Source organism: Halichoerus grypus, chromosome 4 (genome assembly GCF_964656455.1).
Source record: "Halichoerus grypus chromosome 4, mHalGry1.hap1.1, whole genome shotgun sequence".
Lineage (NCBI taxonomy): Eukaryota > Metazoa > Chordata > Mammalia > Carnivora > Phocidae > Halichoerus > Halichoerus grypus.
Window position 1 is genome coordinate 64789320 of NC_135715.1, and position 21873 is coordinate 64811192.

General features: G+C 37.7%; 1 protein-coding gene and 1 long non-coding RNA gene across 3 annotated transcripts in view; one reads left to right on the plus strand and one right to left on the minus strand.

Moving 5' to 3' along the window:
* Nucleotides 1–1976: 1976 nt before the first annotated feature.
* RFXAP (regulatory factor X associated protein) lies at nucleotides 1977–10963 on the minus strand. The gene is made up of 3 exons (XM_036090975.2): nucleotides 10172–10963; nucleotides 5651–5758; nucleotides 1977–3434 (listed from the first exon to the last, which is right to left on the minus strand). The coding sequence occupies exons 1-3, from the start codon at nucleotides 10652–10654 to the stop codon at nucleotides 3324–3326; spliced, it is 702 nt and encodes a 233-aa protein (XP_035946868.2). The 5' UTR covers nucleotides 10655–10963; the 3' UTR covers nucleotides 1977–3323.
* Nucleotides 10964–11035: 72 nt separating this feature from the next.
* Nucleotides 11036–21873, plus strand: part of LOC118534914 (uncharacterized) — a 107617-nt gene continuing 96779 nt past the window's right edge. For both annotated transcript variants that reach the window (XR_004916958.2, XR_004916957.2), the window contains exon 1: nucleotides 11036–11129. This is a non-coding gene — a long non-coding RNA (uncharacterized LOC118534914). The remainder of the gene's footprint in view (nucleotides 11130–21873) is intronic.

Consider the following 21873-nt stretch of genomic DNA (forward strand, 5'->3'; position numbering starts at 1 on the left):
GTCTCACTGAGCTGCAAGGGCAGCCGACAAATAGTCTCAAAAAAAAAAATTGAAATATTGAAAACATACAAAATATTGAAAAATGTAAAAATCACATGTATATGATGTATAAAATGTTTAGCTTGCTGAACTTTCATTAACAGAATACACATGCATACCCGGCATATAGGACAAGAAGAGTAATACTAAAACCCCAGAAGCATCCTCATGTCTCCTCCTGGACTCTGCCCCCTCCCAAGGCTAACCACGTCCGAATTCTAACAGTAAGCTTCACCTGCATTTGTACTTTGTATAAATGGAATCATCCACACATTGTGTCTGGATTCTTTGGCATGGTATTATATGAGAATCAGCTACGTTGTTGTGTGGCTATGTTCCCAACTCAAAATTCTATTACTATGAAAGAAGGGAAAAACAGATTATCAGGGGATTATTGACAGGCTACTAGCTATTAGCCATCTCACTGACTTCATTTAATGTATCTTCCTAACTTCTCCCCTTTTCCTAAAGCTTTTTATCAACTCTCCCACTCCACCTTGGCAGTTGACTTCTGACTTTGTTGGAAAATGGAAGCTGTGAATTCCTTTATGCTGTTATTACTACGAATATACCACATCTATATTTATTATATCTCCTTTCCTCTAGCCTCAAACAAACTGGCCCAGCATTACTTCTGCCATATTCTGTTAAAGCAGTCACAGGGCCTACCCAGATTCAAGGGGGTAGAAAAATAAAATCCCGTTCTTAATGGGCCACATCACATAAGAGCATGTGGAGTGGGAGACCCTGTGGTAGCCATCTTTGGAAAGTACAGTCTAGCACACCTAGCTTGAAAGCACTTGTACAGCTACTAAAAACTATAGTAACCATATCCAGAACTGTGAGATAATAAAAAATTAATAAACCACTAAATTTTGGGGGTCACTTGTTAAGCAGCAATAACTATATAGCTAGGTGTATCAGTTACCCGCTCTCAAGAATGCTGCATAACAAACGACTCCAAAACACTGTGGCTTACTATCATAAACAGTTATTATTGCTCACAAGTCTACAGGTCAGCTGGCTCATTCTGCAAATCTGGGCTAGGTTTGGTTGATTTGGGCTGGGGTCAAATGCATCTGCAGTCAGCTAGCAGGGTGGCTGGGGGAGAGCTAGTCTAGCATGGCCTCACTCACACATCTGGCTGTTCACCACGGCAGCTGAGTAGGGTTCTAAAAGATCAAGTGGAAGTGTTCAAAATCTTTGGAAATCTACTCAAAGCTGGCATATATTATTTCTTCTGCATTCTATTGGCTAACACAAGTCACAAGGCCAGTCCTTCAGATTTAAGGGGTAGGTGAATAAAGTCAACTTCCTGGTGGGAGAAGCAGAAAAGTCATATTGCACAAGTCTGGAGTACATGAAGGGATAAACAAGTGGGGATACACTGCAATAAATCTACCCAAAATAAGTAAAAACCGTACTGTTTTAATGAGCTGTCTGTAAGCATAAACTGAGATAGATATTTATATTTACATATTCAATCCCTCTTATTTTAATTCAGCACTCCCTGGCTTATTACTTTCCCTCTTTTCCTATCTCTCCTATTCCATTTGAAAGATAAGCTGATTTTTTTCTTTTTTCTTTTATTTAAAGATTTTATTTATTTATTTGCCAGAGAGAGGGAGTGAGAGAGAGCCCAAGCAGGGGGAGCCACAGGCAGGAGATGCAGACTCCCCACTGAGCAGCGAGCCTAATGTGGGCTCGATCCCAGGACCCTGAGATCATGACTTGAGCTGAAGGCAGATGCTTAACTGACTGAGCCACCCCAGCGCCCCTGATTTTTTTTTTCACTATAAAAATTAACTTATACTGTAGGGATTCGATAAAGCTCCAACACCATGAGTAAGAGAACTAATAGTTAATAACAAGTGTAAATGAATTCCTTTGCATCCAGAATGAAAAAACTAAAGAACAGAATAAGTGAATCAGACAACTGAAAGGTCTACAACTGGACTTTAATGAATAATTTTGGTAAAATCTGTGGTTTTGCACAGATACACAGGTACAAAACACACATAAAAGATGAACAAAAAGATTCTTTCTCTCCTTAAGTACTTCTTAAAACAGCCTTGACTAAGTTTAACTTGATATATATTTCAGGGCTTAAAACCCAAGAAATGAACACATTTTTGCACAGTTAAAGAGACATAAATTTATTATCTAACATTGGAAATACTCTCTTGACATTTGATTTGTTACTCTTATTGGAAGGTTTGCCTTTTTAAAGTTTTCCTAGGAGACAATACAAGAAAAAAGTATCCATCCAGATTATCTATCATCATTCTTTGAACATTACTTTAAGAATAACACGATCTTAAATTTGCTCAATTTTTAAAAACATTGACAAAATGTTGGAGCCAGAATCTCTTTTTGAAAAGGAAATTCATATTAAAAAATTGTTTTTGTCCTGACATTGGTGGAATGAGATACATCTATACTGCTCACAAATTCAACACACAAGTCTGCTTTAAAAGAGAGAACACTAATAGGTAACATGAAATGAGAGGCCAATTTTAGGAGATGCTTTCATTCCAGTGTACTTAGTTAACCCCTCTCCTAGGTTTTACCAGCACATCTCTGAAAAGAAATGCACATCCTAATTTCACAGATAATTAACAATGATCATTTTCCTTATACATTTAAAATTCGCTTACCTCTTTGACAGCTCATCTTAACTGTAAAAAAAAGTTATTTCAAGAACCCAATTTTAGGTGCCCCAACTACATTTTACCATCACAACTACCAGTGTTTCTTAAGAGGAGGATTATTGACACTGTGGGTGAGATAATTATTAGTTGTGAAAGGCCATTCCAGACACTGTAGAACATTTAGGATTCCTGACCCACTCACTAAAAACCAGGAGTTTTCAAGATCACTGTGACAGCCAAAAACATGTTCATCCATTTCTGACTGCCCCTTGATAAGAACCACTGAACTAAATGATCAAAAATTAATATCTATTAACTTTGTGACTTCCACAGAAAGTAACTGCTTCATTACCTTCAGTAACGATGACTGAAGAGGAATACTTTGTTTAAAAAAACAACTGTAATTAAATGTTATTTTGGAAAGGTAAGCTGTTTCTTCAAATTCATGGTAATCTGAAAGGATTAGATGCACAACGTGCAATACTTATTTATCCCCAAATGCACACATACATTTACAGGAAAATGACTGTTTATGTTTTACTGGCATATCTAACCCCATTTATCTTTAGTATAAAAATATGTCCATCTTCTATAACAAAATAAAAAACATGTGGATCTTCTTGATAAATTCCTTCACACTGATGTTCCTGGAAACTGCTGCTGTCTTTGCTCCAAAACTTGCTGATTTAATAGTTGTTGCTGTTTCTGTAAAAATTGCACCACTTCTGGACTTCTTAGTAATGACTTGAAAAGAAAAAGAAAAAATATATTTATTAACATTATTCTTATGGGATTAGATGTCTTCATGCTATAAAATTACTCTGGTATGTCTCTATACAAGGCACAATATGCTTACAAAACAAAACGCGCCTGAATTGAATTCACACTTGCACCTGATGCACTGTGTTAAAGTGCAAACTAATAATAATAAAATTTGATGTCATACATCAAAATACTAAGACCTAAAGTAATGGGTGAAGCCTAATCTTATCGGTGACTTTGTACACAAAGGAAATGCTTTATGTTACGCCAGCATATATACTATCTCTGAAACATAAGAGCAAACAGCCAAGAATAGCACTGGCCCAGGATGACAGCAAGAAAAACAAGGATATGAAAAGGGGCCACATGTGAAAATAGCAGTTGGATGCCAGTTTGGAAATCATGTAAGGATTCAATTTCTCCCACTAGCCTATTAAGTCTTTCTGAAGAAATTAAAAAGAATGTGTGTGTGTGTGTGTGTGTGTGTGTGTGTGTGTGTGTGTGTATACATATACAGGTGTTAATAAAAGTAGTATTAGCACATTACAAAAATTTCAGAAAAGACAGAATATGATCTAAAAAAAACCAATAGTTTTGTACACCTACCATTTCTAAATACAGTCATATAACAAATATAACAGACTATAGTTAATATGCTTTTACTTTAATAAAATACTTCTATAAATTGATGAGGGGAAAAAAAAACTTTGGTCCCCCAAAATTAAAAAAGATAAACCAAGCGAGGTAGAAATACTATCATTGAACACTGATTTTAAAACTTAACATTAGAGCAGGGTACATTTTCTAGTTATTTGTTTAAAACTTTATTGTCAACTATACTTCAATAAAAAATTATTTGAAAAGATGTACCAATATTCTATTAAGTGAATGCACAATAATCTACTCAGCTTTTATAAAACTGTTGAACATTTAGGTTGTTTTAACTACTATTTTACTATTTGTGATAATTACATTTCTGGCAACATCTTTATGCTTAACTTTATCCATATATAGGGTTTATTTCCTGCTGAGCTAAAGGAATGACCATTTTATTTTATTATTTATTTATTCATTTTTTTAAGATTTTATTTATTTATTTGACAGAGAGAGACACAGTGAGAGAGGGAACACAAGCAGGGGGAGTGGGAGAGGGAGAAGCAGGCTTCCCGCTGAGCAGGGAGCCCGATGCGGGGCTCGATCCCAGGACCCTGAGATCCTGACCTGAGCCGAAGGCAGCTGATTAACCGACTGAGCCACCCAGGCACCCCAAAAGGGATGACCATTTTAGAGACTCCTGATACCACTGCCCAATTGCTTTCTAGAAGTCTGATACATACACGATACCACCAACAGAATGAGAGTGCCCATTTCATGAAACCCCCAACATCACTGTGATGTCTTTTAAATAATTTTCATTTGTTGTATTGTTTATTGTGATTTTTATTGATATTGAATACCTTTTCACATCATTTAATGGTAGCATTTCTGCTTTTATTCCTGTTTATATTTTTTGCAATGTACTTGAAGCCAACATTTTTTCTTCATCAATTTATATGAATATTTTGTAAACTAAAAATGTCAACCACATTAACTATTAGTGTCTTATATGTGTTGCAAATATTTTTCCTATACGTTAGTTTGAAGTTTGCATTTTTACCACCATTTTTGACTACAGTATTCATTTCTTTGTAATTCTATTTCTTTTAAGCTAGAAAAAGATTTTTAAGTCTCAATTCTATTTTTTTTATTTTAATTTTAAATATCTTTATCAGGAATTTAGTTTGATGTATAGTGATATGATGAGCTAAATTCTCTTTTTGTCTTAAAATTATTACCCAATTATTTCCATATTTATTGAAAAATCTCTCCTTTTCTGATTGAAATCTGATGACTTCTAGCAGATTTAGAATAGAGATCCTTATTAAATGTTGGTCTCATTCTACTTCCATATCACTAACGCATTTGTCCATAAACCACAGAATTCAGTACAAAGTCTGTTTTAAAACCCCATTTTGCTCAGATATTCAAGGTTTAGTCAGGAATAAAGGTTTGTCTTGGGAGAGCATTATGAGATTCCAGTGTGTACCGGCAGAGGAACAATCAATTCTGATGACCAGCTGAGCAAATTTTAAAATCTCAAAAATCTAAATAATTTTAACTTCTGATGATAAATTTGTAAGTACTTTATAGATACTTACCAGTCTTTTTTGATTTAACACTTGTTCTAAAAGAGTAGGTCTTGCAGGACGATCCCCAAAGGTTCCTGTTCTTTGTTTAACAATGGAGAGTATATTATCTGTACTTTCCTGGGATAAATGATAGAAATGCAAACAGGGTTAACAATTAACATAATATAATAATCCGTTATTGTACGCTTTCAATGATGTAATGAATGGGTCCTCAGCTTCTCTTCCTTCTTGCCCAGTCCCTGTGAAACTCTGGGAAAATCCCTCATAGATAAAATGTTGGCACTTAATTTTATAGAACACTCCTCACTCCCTCCCCCTCCAGTTTCCAACCTCAGATCTCCAGTCTCTTGAAGGTCTCAAAATCAATAGTGAGGCAGAGGTGGGAGGAGCAAAGAGTTACTTGGGAGCTATTTTCAATATTACAAAAATATTGAAAGTGGAAATTGAACATTCTCTTTAGATGCAGCTATCCAGGCCAAAACAAAGTTTGCCTGCCTTTGGATGGAATACATAAACTCAAAGGCAATTTACATATTTCTAGAGACACTTTGATAGTTTTTTGTCCAGTTAACAGCAACAATTAAACAGGGGGGTAGACAGTAAAATATTAAAGAAGCAACTGATAGACAAAGTTTTCAAAATTTGGAAGTCACTAGGAAAAAAATGACAAACTGGCTTTGAAAAGACTGGAAAGCACTGGTATAAATAATCTCCTGCCACTGGTATAGACAAAATAGCTAAGTCCTAAAATGAAAACCATACTCTGAGACATCCTTACCCAAACAAACTCAGCAGCCCTAACTACCAAATATGTATCTCCAATTCCTTGACAGAATCTTAAATATTCACAATTTTCCTGGCATAACCAAATACTGTAGTTAACTGAGATATTCTGACTCTTATAAAACCATGATACAATACTGATCACATCCAAAAATGCTGACTAAGCAAATATAAAACTATAAATGTTTTACCATAAAGCCATGTCATATGTAAATTTACTCTTCTCTCTTTGCTCTTCATTTAGATGGTTACTGAAGCTGTTTTCTTCTCTCGACCTCTCTCTCTACTGGCCTCTGAGTTCTCTTAGAATATCCACTTTCTCTCTTTCATTATGGGAAGTTTATCAGCCCAGTGTGACAAAAATGTTCAATCCCTAAACATTTTAGGCCACGAAATGTAAAAACAAAAAACAAACAAAACTGTAAAAAGAGCATTCTGATACCTAAAGGAAACAAAAATAATTTCTTCCTCTCTCCCCACAGGATTAACTATGTGTGGCACTGTTTCATTTTTATTTGCACAAGAAATGGAATCACGAAACTGACTTGATGGCAGAGTACCCTATATTCTCACAACCCCAAATAAAGCACTATGCAGATTCACAATGTTAATGCCACAAAACCACAGAAACTTGTAGTGGAAATAACCTTGAGTCAGCTAGTTCAAACTTCTATAATTTTGGGATTCCCTTTTCAAAAATTTTCAACACCTTTTGCCCTAAGGAGTTTACCAACTTTTGAGGCATCCCGTTAATTTTAAATAAATCCAACATTTAGGTAAGCTTTTATTTTGACTGAGCTGAAATATATATCTCTTGTGATTTTTACTTAAAAGTCCTAGTTACATAGAACTATGCAAAATGAACCTACTGCTTCTTCCAAATGATAGCCTTTTAGATATTTAAGGATAATGATCACTCCCATAAGTCTATTCTTTTATCCCTAGTTCCTTTATATGTCTCTCCTATAGCATATTTTTTAGATGCATGGACTAAATGTCATATACATTTGTTCCTTATTTAACTTGATTTATGTAAATGATTTTAAATACCTTAATTTCTAATCTTGCTTTTCACACTACAGAAGACCCCTATCACCACTTATCAGTCCTACTATAATGATCTCCTAAAGAATCTCTAAATCTATAGGCCTCAGCTGTAATCCACCCCATTAGAGTATAGCCCGTTACTTCCTAATTAGAAACTTCGTTTGAAGACTCCAAACCCAAGTCCTATAGTTTGGCATTCAATACCATACAAAAACTGGCTACAAGTTCTCTTTCCGAATTTATTTTCCATGAATTTTCCATCTAAATATTCTGCTTTAGTTAGAATGGTCCCCTTGCTTCTTCCCAAAAGTGTCTTCTGTATTCCCACTTCCTTTTCTTTACTAAGATGTGTTTTTCTTTATCTACCAAAATTTTAAGGAAGCAGTATAATATGGGGATAGAGCGAAGGCTCTAGAATCAGATTGCCTGGGTTTGAACACTTGCTGGCTGTATGACCTAGGCCAAGTTACTTAACCTCTCTGTGCCTTAGTTTCCATGCATGTAAAATATAGCATCTATGTACCATTGCTGAAGGGTGTGAGACTCCATTTACAGCTTAGCACAGTGCCTGGCATATAAGAAACTTAGCTGATTAAGCTTAAACTATTAGCCACCCTTTCTGGCATATACTGAGTTATATTTTCTCTGCAAAACCTTTCCAGAGTATCTCAGCCTATAATGGTCTATCCTCCTCTCCACTATTAAAGTAATATTACACAGTTGGCCCTTATTATATCCTGATGGTAACTGCTGGTTGTTTTCTTTACACTCAGTTCGACAAAGACAAAGACAGCTCTTGAAATCTCCTCAGAACTGGTCAAGTGTCCCATAACATAAGACAAATGGTATAGCAGGGTATTAATTTTTGCTTATAGCAGTTACTTCTCCTTCCTAAAAAAGTCATGCAAATTATTTTAGAATAAGCAAATTATTTTAGGATAGGAAAATCCTTTCTGTGGGAGGGGGAAGGGGAGACTTAATTCAGTATCTATTTGCCTTTTATACATGTTCCTCAAACTGTAGATGTAAAACTGGACAGTTAAAAGAAGGTAGCTATAGACAAAGTACTTCTTTTCTTGAAAAGAACTATATTCTCCCTCTGTGAAGAATTCTGAAGTGAATTTGGAATGTACAGAGAACAGTGACCCTTACTTTCATTCTGTAATAAGTGAGATGCTTATTTCCATAATTACTTGTAATTCAAGATTTGATAAAATATATTTTACAAGGATGTGGATACAGGTCTTAAACCTAAGATCCACAGGGGTCCTGAACTCTATAATGTGTATGCAAAATTAAATACCTACCTACCTATGTGTATTTTTCTGGGAAAAGAGTTCATTAGGTTTTATCAGATTCTCAGATAAGTCATTTTACCCTAAACAGATTAAGACTCAATGGGATAAAAGCAGACCCTAATCAGTGTGAATTAAGTGTGACATGCTGATGACTATAAATTTTAAAAATTTAGAACATCACATTTGTAACAATTCCAAAGTCTAAAATTTTAGCAATGAGGCAGCTGTTCAAATCCAGCAAAAACTAAGAAATTTAAAGAGTTTTAGAATACATCCTAGGATAGCTTTCAGTTTAAAAAATTTTCTGGATCATTTTTAACAAGATTCAATTTTTCAATGAAAATGTACTGAGGGATTATAGCTTTTATTAAAAGGAGGAAAGCGCACAGGATGAAACATCTGCTTATCTATAACAACTTCAAAGTATACCACTAATAATGACAATAGTGGCTAAGATTTCCTGACTTTTACTATCTGCTAGACACTGTGTGAACACTCAATATGGAATATCTCACATATTCACTGCAACATTATGAACCAGGTACCATTTTAATACCTATTTTACAGATGAAGAAGCTGAGCTTAAGAGTTTAATAACCTGTTCAAGGCCACACAGCCAGCAAATGATGGAATGAAGATTTGTAACCAGAAGTCCAACACCAAAACACTGGCTTTAACGTTACTTCAACACAGTTCAAATCAAACACTCCAAAAATCTTCCTGAGACTTACACCCCATTATTATTCCATTTTCTTTTCTAGGGGCACTAAGAAAAGGGCTAGTGAGAACAGGGTACTAAGAACAGGGATACTGAGAACAAGGTATTAAAAGTACAGGGTACTAAGCATGAGAGTACTCAGAACAGGTCTATTAAGTATGAGGCTACTGAGAATAGAATTACTGACAAGAGAGTACAAAGAATAAGATTAACCAAGAACAGGACACTAAGAACACTGTACTAAACATGGGGTACTAATAACAGTTTACTAAGAATAGGGATACTGATAACAGTATGCTGTGAATAGGGTAATGAAATCAGGAAGAGATTACCTTCTCCAAATTACAATTTCATGTAGGTTCCTAAGTCTCTTTGCCTCCTCCTTTGGCGATTAACCAGCTCCATCACCTACTATCTGTCCTTCCAGCCCATATCCCAGATCTTTGAAATGACAGATCTGCTGATGTATATCACATCATTTCCACTGACATTTATTCATCTATTACAAGGGTGCAACAGAACTGTTAAGGCTTTGCACATGTGTTTATAAACTTTAATTTAGGACAAGCACTCACTCTCAACCACAAGTCCAGCCCCAGCAACCTGGCCAATACGGTTCGCGGTAAGAGTGGAGTTTCTTCTAACCACCTCCCACTCCCCAAGACCCCAGCTAAGGTCTGATACCTCCAGTCTGACGTTTCCCGCGCTGCCAGGCTGGGCGGACCCACTGCAGTTCAGGGCCTGGTCACTTTTCTTCTTTTTGTACTTGTCCTTGTACATCTTGTTGCGGTGTTTCTTGCACATCCAAGGCTTCCGCTGCTTGGCCACCTGGCTCGTGGTCTCGCTGCAGCCCTCGAAGGTGCAGGTCTTGCTCATGCTGCCCCCGCCGCTGCCCCGTCTCCGGGCTCCCCCGCTGCCACCCTCGCCCCCAGAGTGGGTCTCCTCGTCCTCCAGATCCTCCAAACTAGCGGTGCTCTCGCCTCCCCCTGGGGCGTCGGAAGTATCCAGCAGGTCGGCTTCGTCCTCTCCTGCCTCCTCCTCGCCAGCCCCCGCCACTTCGCACAGGTACCTAATGGGCTTGCCTGCACCGGCGCCGTCCCCCAGGGCCGGAGCCTGCCTCGGGACGCCCTCGGCCGCAGAGTCGTCCTGCCCTCCGCAGGGGTGCATCACCAGCAGGGTAAACTGCGAGCCCGGGGCCGGGACGGGGGCTGGAGCCGGGGCCTGGCCCAGAGCAGGGGCGGGGGCCCCGGGGCGGAGCGCGCCGCTGGCAGCGCCCGGCCCCGCACCCTCGACAACACCCTGCACCTCCGTGCTGCTGACACCTTATGGGGGTCCACGACCCCAGCCCTTCAGCACCTGTAGGGCCCAACGGCACTTCGCAAACCAAAGACCCAGGACACGCGACAGGAAAAAAATCTCCGGCTCCGCGAAGGCAGCGCGACTGCGCCTGCGCGCGATCTTTTCCACGCCGGGTGCCTTTCAGGGAACTCGGCGTCTCTGAGGGGCGGGGCTGAGCCTCCAGCGGAGGAACTGACTGCGCATGCGCATGTGCGGCTCTGGCGCTGGCGGGAGGCGTAGCGCTTCGCTAGCGCCGCCGCTGCTGCGGAGGCTGTGTGTGAAGTTGAAGCGGCCGGGGCGCTCGGTAAGACGGAGCTTTTTTGCTGAAACCTACTGTGTTTAAAACGTTTCAAAACACTTGTGAACTGGAACTCCACAGGGTAAATTAGGATTGTTCCTGAGCGATTTTGTGACCTGTGGCGTTCGAACGCTAATTATCATAATATTTTGTCCCTAACTGCCTGAAGTGGGAGATGTGACGCTGGGATGTGGTGATGTCACAGCCTGGGACCGCTAGTTAGCAGTCAGGGACGGCAGAGGCGGCCTATTTGAAAATAATATAGTGGAGAAGGAGTGGGCCAGACTTGGGCCAAAGTTCTGTTTGTGTTGAGAGCTAAGTGATTTGTTCTTGATAAATTTGTCTTTCTCTCCTGGAAACTTATTTATTTGATTTTTAATATTTGTCCTTTGCTATGACCGCTGAGGTAAGTCTTTAATAACGTTTTCATTAAATACAGTGAAAATGTGTGAAAAGCAACAATGAATGACAAACAGAAAAAAAAACAATAAATGATCTATCATTTTTACCAGTTGTTGCACAGTTGCTGGTTGCTAAATCTTAAATTAGCCGAATCTCATGGGGGGAACCGATCATGCCAGGTCTTGAACGAAACTGTCAAGTAGTTGTGCTCTTTCCGTGTTTTCCTGCCTCCTTGCCTAGTCGGGTTTTGCATTCCACCTGTTGCTAAGGAAAGCAATGACTATCCAACAAATGATAAATCCACTCACATTAAGGTGTTTGGGTGTTGATGTGTGAGTAGATCGCCAACTACATTCAAAGAGAGAGGCACAGTGGATGGGAGAAAGTTTGGAATTCGACAGACCTGGGTGGCACTGTCCCGTGTGACCAGGCCTAGTTAGTGACAGCCTGTCTGAGCTTTGGCTTTCTCAGTGGTAAAAGGGGCAGTCAGTGGTGTGCTAGACCAGGTCGATGAGAGCCAGTTATTAAAATATCAGGAGTTTAATGAGCTGGAGGTTAAACACTTTCATTATTAAAAATTAAATTATATCAATTAAATTATTTTAAAAACAGAAGTTAAAAACCTCAAAACTCATGACTTTCTAATTGTTTTCCAATGTTTTACTATTAGCCATGCTTATAAGAATATTTATGTCTATTGTATCTGTATGTGGAAATACTATGGAGATCTTGATGTGATACCACACATCTCTTCTCAACTCTGCATTCGGTGATGTCACATTGGTTGCTTGAAACTAGCCATGGTGAGAGTATTTACACTATGGAAATTGTCAAATGAAACAAAGCAGAGCTTGATTTACTGTCAGTTGTCTTCAGACTTAAAGTGATAGTAAAAGTGTTAATGAAGATTAAACTTAAAATGTTTGATCTGTGGCTGTCACATTGTCAATAGCTTCCCAAAATTGAGGAAATATTCTTTCAGTATTTGAAAACAATCACGATTTCAGCAAAGTAGCTGCTTACATCACTGAAGAACAAGTGAAGTCCTGGCATACATCTCATTGTTTCACTTTTATCTTACTTATTAATATAAACAAAAATATCAGCCAACATTCATGCCAGAACTACACTGTCAGTAATGTGAGTAACTTCTTTGCTGATTTGGATAAAAATCAAGCATTTATTTATAGTTTGAATTCTTGACACTGCTGTTGGTAAAAACTGACAGTGGATTTTGCAAGTAGCAAGTCACACTGAAATGTGGGTGTATGGAATTTACAATAAAGAGTCTTGTGATTTTTATCATTATTTGTAAATCATGTGCTAAGCATTTTTTCTATCAGTTTTTTTTAAAAGTTTACCAGCATATCACTGAGGGCAGTGCTATTTAAATCCTAGTACAAATTCCTCTTATGGTATTCAATAAATGACAGCAGGGTTGTTTTTTTTTTTTTAATTTTATTGAGATAATTTACATGTCATGAAGCCCACCCATGGTAAGCATACAACGTAATGATATAGGCCAGCAGGGACCAATTGACACCTGTAGTACTGCTTTAATATTCCATTTTTCAATATTAATGTAATTTAACTCTGACTTAGGCTTCTTCCTTTGCTTAAGAAAATGATGTATGGAGATGGGTATTAAGGAGGGCACTTGTGATGAGCACTGGGTATTATATGTAAGTGATGAATCACGAAATTTTACACCTGAAACCAGTATTACCCTATTTGTTAGCCACCTAGAATTTAAATAAAAACTTGAAATTAAAAAAAAAATGATGTATGGTTAATTTTTATGTGATTTGTAATTTAAATAAATTATTTTACACCTAGAACCAGAGTTCCACATCTGTTTTCCTCTATTTCAAACTCTGTAGACTAGTTCACCTTCTCTAGCTTATTTTTTCTTCCTTTCTTGCTTTTAGACAACAGTTTTATGCTTTCCTGAGAAGTAATATATGCTGTGTGTTTGGAGCTTAGGAAAGGAACCATTCTAATTTCCTTTTTTCAGTCACCCTAGGTGTTCTTTCAAACTATGAAACTTGGTGTTCACAGAGTACCAATTTTCACCAGAAGAGAACTTTATCATTGTTATTACAGCATAGTAGAGTGGTCTTAAAAGCAATTATAACCCTCATTTTTATCTAAGAAGACTTGTATGGAAATAAATCTTTAGGTCTTGGATTTTATTTTATTATTTCAGAGGAAAATAAGTACTTAACTGTACTGTATATCATGTTTGTGATATTGATTGAATGAATATTATGATCATTACAAAATGATAATTTTCAACTCTACCACTTCCTCTGTATTTATGAGTTGGCATTTAACTGTAAGGAAAAGCCTTCCCTTTTACTTTATATATTTATTGTTTATATATTATCAGTATGGGCTCATGGATTAATGTTTTCTTTAATAGATTGTAATCTCTTACTTACCTTATTGATGTTGCTGCTCAAATTGTTCTGGATTTGGCTGGACTTCCTAGATTTGGCTGGTAGTAGTCCTTCAAGCTGCCTCCTATATCCTTTTGAGCACTCCCTTGCTCTCTTGCACAAGAAGATATTCCAGACGTGTCTTGTACCTTCCCAGCTCCAGTCCATTTCTCCTTTCTCTTAGGATCTCTGGTTCCTTTTCATAGGGAATGATATCTAGACACCAAGATCTGGATGTTAGATGTGCTCCTTGTTCCTAGGCACTTTTAGCAGATAGAGATAAAGGGAAAAATTCCAAATATGTATATATTTATATGTATATATCTATATCTAATCATGAATTCATGCTGATTACTGATAACTCCAATTCAGATACTACCCCTGGTAGTCTTTCTTGCCTTCCCCCATTCCACATTAGTATCTTCTTTCTTCCCAATGAGAACTCTGTTGATGACACGAGTCATCGTGACATGAGAAATTTGTTCATGACAATCTATATTTCATGTTATATTTTATATTACTTTTTTATTTAATGAGTTTTTTAAAAAAATAATTTATCCTTTACTTCCAGAAAGGTAAAAGGCATAGTAAGAAAATAAAAATGAGCCCATATTTGTATTTCTGGCATCTACCAGTCCATACATAATGCATGACTATAGCAAAAAACAGACTATGCTTAGACTTCCAGATATATTGTTTGCATTTTGTTTAGGAGAGCCAGGAGATAACCTCCTTTGAAAGATGATTTCAGAGAGTTGCTGGGTACATAATACTTTGATAGTAACATTATCAGTGTAAGAGTAGAGGACCTTTAAAGGAGGAAATATTCCTGGATATTAGTGCCTGATGTTTTGACTTTAGTCAGAGGTTAAATACCTATGTATTTGATCTTTCATACCCCAAATCACCCTCGAATCTAGTCTAACATAAATGTCACCAAATGTATTACCTAAATATTAATAAAATACAGAACAGCAGGGAAATATCTACAAGATGACCTCCTCTGGTTCCTTTACAACAATGAGAGTTCCTCTATCCCCTGTGATATGTACTCATAACACTTGTGATGTTATCAGATACACTACCAAGCTGAGTCCTCATTTGAACATAAGCAGGGAAACATTTTTAAAATTATTTCTAAGTAATTCAGATAAGTTTGGTGTCATGCAAATTGTGTGACTGGAAGAACAATGAGAGGCAGGACTTGATCTATATGAACATAGAGCTAGCAACTGGACCCATATGCTATGGCAGTAAAAGTCTGGGTTCCATTGAGAAACAGGCTATCTTCTCATCCTTCTTGAGCTATGTGTGGAGATGGGGAGGATGTAAAAAACTCCTGGAGGTTTCATGATTTAATTTAAATTCTACAACTAAGTTGTTTTTCTAATTCGGATTTTTTAAGATTAACTGAAATAAGGCATTACACCCCATCAATTTATAGCAACATTACTTTTTCCAGAGATGAGAGATCTTCAGAAGTATGGGTAGGTTACTTTATCAAAGGTCCATTCTAGTAGATAATTTTTAGACAAAACAAACAAACAGCATTCTAATGACAGATTAAAGAGGCTAACTCTGGTAGCACATGTATGAAGTAATGTTTGTTCTGAGACACCTCAATCTGGTGGCCTTAAGCTCTATTTTGGAATAAGTCTTAGCATGACAGCTTCATCAAGGGAGTCTGAGGTGATTTGAAAGGACACATGATGTATAATAGGGAACTGGGGAAAGAGTCACAGTCATATGATACCTGAAACATGCATTTCACCTTTTGATGTAATTACTGTTGGTAGTACCGCTAGGTTTATGCCTAAAAACACAGCATTCTGGTAAATTCTGTCTTACACAATTCCCCATCAAAAAAGGGAAAAAATACATGTTATGTTTATAATTGCATATGCCATATTCATAACAGGAGAGAACTTCTATTTGACTAGCTATTGATGGAAACCAAATCTGTGCTTATGATTTGACACATTTGATAACTAGAATAATTTTCCACAGATTGATTTCTGGCTCCATACCTTTCAAACCATTTTTCTCCTTCAGTGTCTCATGTTAAGAGCCATAGGATGATGTCCACCACTATGTTGTGAGAAAGCCCCTAAACAAAGAAGGTAAGAAACCTAGAACCAAAGCGCCTAAGATTCAGCGTCTTGTTACTCCACGTGTCCTCTAGCACAAACGTCGGCGTATTGCTTTGAAGAAGCAGCGCACTAAGAAAAATAAGGAAGAGGCTACAGAATACGCTAAACTTTTGGCCAAGAGAATGAAGGAGGCCAAAGAAAAACGCCAGGAACATATTGCCAAGAGACGGAGGCTGTCCTCTCTGAGAGCTTCTACCTCTGAGTCCAGTCAAAAATGAGATTTTCTATGAGTGATAAATAAATAAGATCAGACATCAAAAAAAAAAAAAAAAAAAGAGCCATAGGACACATTTGTCACATTTATATTGTAATTCAACCTCTGATCGTACAGGACTTTCTTGATGCCCAGTGAGTCAGTACAGTATAGGCAGTAGGAACATTCCTAAAAACCTCTGCTACATGGGAGAGTGGGAGAGACAATGAGTTAGCAGTCCCTTGACTATGAACCACATAAATATATCCCACTAAACCCAAACTAATTGTATCACAACTCAACTTCCCCCACATGTCTAGAACCTCTTCAACACCACCCAGCACAAGAAGAAATGTGACAGGAGGAAGGTCCAAGTAGAAAGAAACAGGGGTCTCAATTAAGATTAAATCAGTTACTTTCTTTTGCAAATTTTACAAAAACATATGCCCATGTCAATACATTGCTGCCTGCCCTCCCAGCCTTGGACAGGAAGAAAGGGAAAGACTTGGAGCTTAGCCATCATCATTTGCGTGTAAATCCACCTCGATTCATAAGTACTTTGTCCAGATAAGTACTTTGCCTCTCAGAGAAGAAATCTTCTGAGTTTAAGGGTCCACTTAGGAGGATTGGGTTTGGAATTATCTTAGAGAAAGGATTACCTATTATCCAAGCATTTGAAAACATGATTGTGCTGGCTTCTCATCATTGGAGCTCATCTTTACATTTTCTTTCTTTATGAAATCACTTTAAGATTTCTTTTTAATAAGCTCCAAAAGAATATTATTCCTAAATAAGCAGGAGACTGTGAGGACTGTCCTGTCTCATAGATTTACTGTAAGTATTAAATGACATAAGATTCTAGCACTTAGTAAGTGCTCAATTAAGGATAACATCAGGATAAGCAGTTTGTTAAATGAGCTGAATTGGTAGGGTTTGGAAAGTACTAACATGTTCTCTTGCTACTGTCTTTAAACCTGATGTATCTGCTCTTTCCCACCCCTGGACAATGTTTTGGGAATATCCCATTGTTTTTCTGTTCACTAATAAACGGTCTCATTTTCAGATTTTAACAACCCCAGGAAAGTTTAATATCAAAATTTCATTTTTGGGGCATCTGGGTGGCTCAGTCGTTAAGCGTCTGCCTTCGGCTCAGATCATGATCCCAGGGTCCTGGGATCGAGCCCCGCATCGGGCTCCCTGCTCCGCGGGAAGCCTGCTTCTCCCACTCCCCCTGCTTGTGTTCCCTCTCTCGCTGTGTCGCTCTCTGTCAAATAAATAAATAAAATCTTTTTTAAAAAATTTCATTTTTTTCGGGTGCCTGGGTGGCTCAGTTGGTTAAGCGACTGCCTTCGGCTCAGGTCATGATCCTGGAGTCCCTGGATCGAGTCCTGCATCGGGCTCCCTGCTCGGTGGGGAGTCTGCTTCTCCCTCTGACCCTCCCGACCCTCCCGACCCTCCCCCCTCTCATGTGCTCTCTCTCTCAGTCTCTCTCTCTCAAATAAATAGATAAAATCTTAAAAAAAAAAAATTCATTTTTTCCCCATTTAAAGTTTCTCACCTCCTCCATAACTCAAGGTTGACTGAAGTTTGAAACTGATTGGGGGGGGGGGGAGGTGGGCAGAGTGTGCTTGGTTTCTTTATTTTCCCACCCTCCACTTTCTCCCCCATTTACAATTGCTATTTCTGACCCCTCCAAGTCAGGCATAGGGATAAGGGGAACTTTTGAAGAACAAAAGGTTATGTGGCAGGTGTTACTGTAATCCACAGTTATAGCCCTTCACGTAGCAGATGCCCTAATGCTGGCTTTATTTCTGGTGGGTTCTTCAGTGAGTTCTTTTCTCCTGATTTTGGTGATACCATTTTCATTTCTGCTGGTGGATCAGTATACTTCAGCACACAGGACACAGTCCTTTCAGGATAACTCAAGGCCAGCCACCTTGCCCCATCATGGATAGAAGAGTGGCTGGTTTCTGTTGCTCCTAGCTTTTCACTGTGTTAGGAAGACAGCTTCAGCCATTTTTAAGGAAGAGTCAGTTAACAATCCCTGTCACCCCCTAATCTCTAGGGTATATGTGCAATTTCTCTGAAATGTTCTTTTTAAGCTCAGCACATTCATCTTGAAAGACGCAATGAGGGAAACACATAGTTCACCAGCAACTCCCTTCAAAAAAGTCCTCTTCAATCTTTTTCATTCTTGCCACACTCTTAACTTCTCTTATATGTAAAGTGGGAGGGATGGGTTTCAGGTTACAGAACCAGTTTGGAACCACATTGGTGTCCTGGCCCCTATGTGGGCACTTACCACCTGTTGTTCTCATCTTTGGGGGCTCACTGGGAACTGTGAGACAACAGGAAGGAAAGTAGTTGTAATTTTGGAAGTCGCAGCTTGTGCCACTTTGATTGTCCGTATATTTTTTTCATGGTCTACTGTTATTTTCTCATTCATCCCTGCCATTTTTCATTCAGGAGGGCTCTAATGCTAAGTCATCCCTTCATCAACCCAGTTTGTTGTACCATTCACCACCAGCAATCCCAGTCCCTTCAGTTTATGCTACTATCATCATTATCGTCAAATCTGTGCAGACAGCTTTGCATGAATTGCACTAAAGGAGGGAGGTAATAGTTTGAGATAATACTGAATTTGAAAGTAATAAAAAGATAATAAAAATATTTTAGGCCCCTCATTGCCCTCAGATAGTCCCTACCTGCTGAGCCTAGAAGCCATACCATAAGAGGACTAATTTCTTCATTAGTTACGTATTAGAAGACTTTAGGAAAGGGACCTTCATCTCTGAGAAGGAAGATACTACCTCTTAGGAAGACACAAAAGCAGTAGGCAATGAATACAATGATTCCAAGAGGAAAGCTGAGAATATGAAGCTAGATTGGAGACACAGCTAGAATAAATTAAACTGGGAATAGGGACCTTCTGACTAAAAATAATGGACTCCCTATGGAAGTAGTGTGACCAAGGAAAAGTTTGAAATGCAATTTTCTGAAGGCTCCCAGGAAGTCTGAGCACTAGAGAATAATCTTGTATAGATGAAGGTGATCAAAGGTCAATTACAGAAATATGTCAGGGAGCTGAGAACATACAAATGGTGACTTGGAAAGTATGCAACACATGTAATTTTTACTCCGGAAGACAGAGCAGGGTGGAATCAATGCATTGAGAGAAATGTCTCTCTGGAGACTGAACTGAAGAGGAGAGTTTTCTGGAATCCATCAAACACATAAAATGAATTGGTCTTACAACACCCAAGCCAAAACACTGACTCCATACCACCCACAGACCTAGTTTCAGTCAAAATACAACTCGAATGTTCCTGCAAGGTCAGAGAAACCCCTTTATCCTGTGGATCAAAAGGTCTGCCTTCAAAATTATAGGGGACTTTCTGTGAAAAGTAGAGTACTGAAAACTAATCTTGCCTTCTTTTGAAACTTTGTATGGGGTCAGTCTTCAAGCTAAGCAAATGTCACAGCCTCTTTGTGAGGGAAGAAGGACAGGTGACAGAGACAAACAGGTAGGCAGCACTAGTATGTTTTTGGATGATGAATTGCTGTTAAGTGTCTAAATTTGGGAAATTTTATTTATTTTTATTTAATTTTAATTCCAGTGTAATTACCATACAGTGTTGTATTACTTTCAGCAGTACAGTATACTGATTCATCAATTCTATACATTACTCAGTGCTCATCATAATAAGTGTACTCTTAATCCCCGTCACTTATTTCACCCATTCCCCCCCTTCCACCTTCCCTCTGGTCTCCATCAGGTTGTTCTTTATTTTTAAGGGTCTGTGTTTTGGTTTGTTTCTTTTTTATTTTGTTCATTATTTTGTTTATTAAATTCCACATATGAGTGAAATCATATATTTGTCTTTCTCTGTCTTATTTCACTTAGCATTATACTCTCTAGATCCATCCATGTTGTTGCAAATGGCCAGATTCCATTCTTTTTATGGCTAAGTAATATTCCATTGTGTGCCACCTATTCTTTATCTATTCATCTATTGACGGACACCTGGGTTGCTTCCATAATTTGGCTATTGTAAATAGTGCTGCAATAAACGTAAGATGCATATATCTTTTCCAATTAGTGTTTTTATATTTTTTGGGTAAATACCCGATAGGGTACTGGATCATATGGTAGTTCTATTTTTAATTTTTTGAGGAACCTCCATACTGTTTTCCACAGTGGCTGTCCCAGTTTGCATTCCCACCAACAGTGCAAGAGGGTTCTTTTTTCTCCACATCCTTGTTAACACTTATTCTTTCTTGTGTTTTTGATTTTAGCCATTCTGACTGGTATGAGGTAATATCTCACTGTGGTTTTGATTTGCATTTCCCTGATGCTGAGTGATGTTGAGCATCTTTTCATGTGTCTATTGGCCATCTGTGTTATCTTCTTTGGAGAAATGTCTGTTCATGTCTTCTGCCAATTTTTTAATTGGATTTTTTTTTTTTGGTGTTTATATATTCATTATTTTGTTTTTTATATATTTTGGATACTAGTCTTTTTTCAGATATGTCATTTGCAAATATCTTCTCCAATTCAGCAGGTTGTCTTTTATTTTTCTTGACTGTTTCCTTTGCTGTGAAGAAGCTTTTCATTTTGATGTAGTCTCAATAGTTTATTTATTTATTTATTTTTTATTTCCCTTGCCTCAGGAAACATATCTAGAAAAATGTTGCTCTGGCCAATGTCAGAGAAATTACTACCTGTGTTCTCTTCTAGGATTTTTATGGTTTCAGATCTTACATTTAGGTTTTTAATCCATTTTGAGTTTATTTTTGTGTAGGGTGTAAGAAAGTGGTCCAATTTCATTCTTTTGCATGTGGCCATCCAGTATTCCCAACACCATTTGTTGAAGAGACTGTCTTTTTCTCATTGCATATTCTTGCCTCCTTTGTTGCAGATTAATTGACCATATAATTGTGGGTTTATTTCTGGGCTTTCTGTTCTGTTGATCTGTAGGTCTGTTTTTGTGCCAATATCATACTGTTTTGATTCCTACAGCTTTGTAGTATATCTTGAAATTGAGGTATTATCAGTTTAGTTCTTTTTCAAGATTGCTTTGGCTATTCAAGATCTTTTTGGTTCCATACAAACTTTAGGATTATTTTTTTCTAGTTTTGTGAAAAATGCTGTTGGTATTTTGATAGGGATTGCATTAAATCTGTAGATTGCTTTGAGTAGTATGGACATTTTATCAATATTGTTGCAGTCCATGAGCATGGGATATCTTTCCATTTGTGTCATCTTTAATTTCTTTCATCAGCGGTTTATAGTTTTCAGAGTCAGGTCTTTCACCTCTTTGCTTAAGTTTATTCCTAGATACTTTATTTTTGGTGCAATTATAAATGGGAATATTTTTTTAATTTCTCTTCCTCCTACTTCATTATTAGTGTATAGAAATGAAATGGATTTCAATATATTGATTTTGTATCCTGTGAGCTTACTGAATTCATTTATCAGTTCTAGTAGTTTTTTGGTGAAGTCTTTAGGGTTTTCTATATATAGTATCGTGTCATCTGCAAATAGTGAAAGTTTGACTTCTTCCTTA

Coding starts and splice junctions, on each gene's coding strand:
- RFXAP (XM_036090975.2), bottom strand. CDS start 10,654: ATGCACCCCTGCGGAGGGCAGGACGACTCTGCGGCCGAGGGCGTCCCG. Junction 5,759..10,171: donor CGGGAAACGTCAGACTGGAG/GTATCAGACCTT, acceptor CATTTATCCCAG/GAAAGTACAGATAATATACT. Junction 3,435..5,650: donor TGTTAAATCAAAAAAGACTG/GTAAGTATCTAT, acceptor TTTCTTTTCAAG/TCATTACTAAGAAGTCCAGA.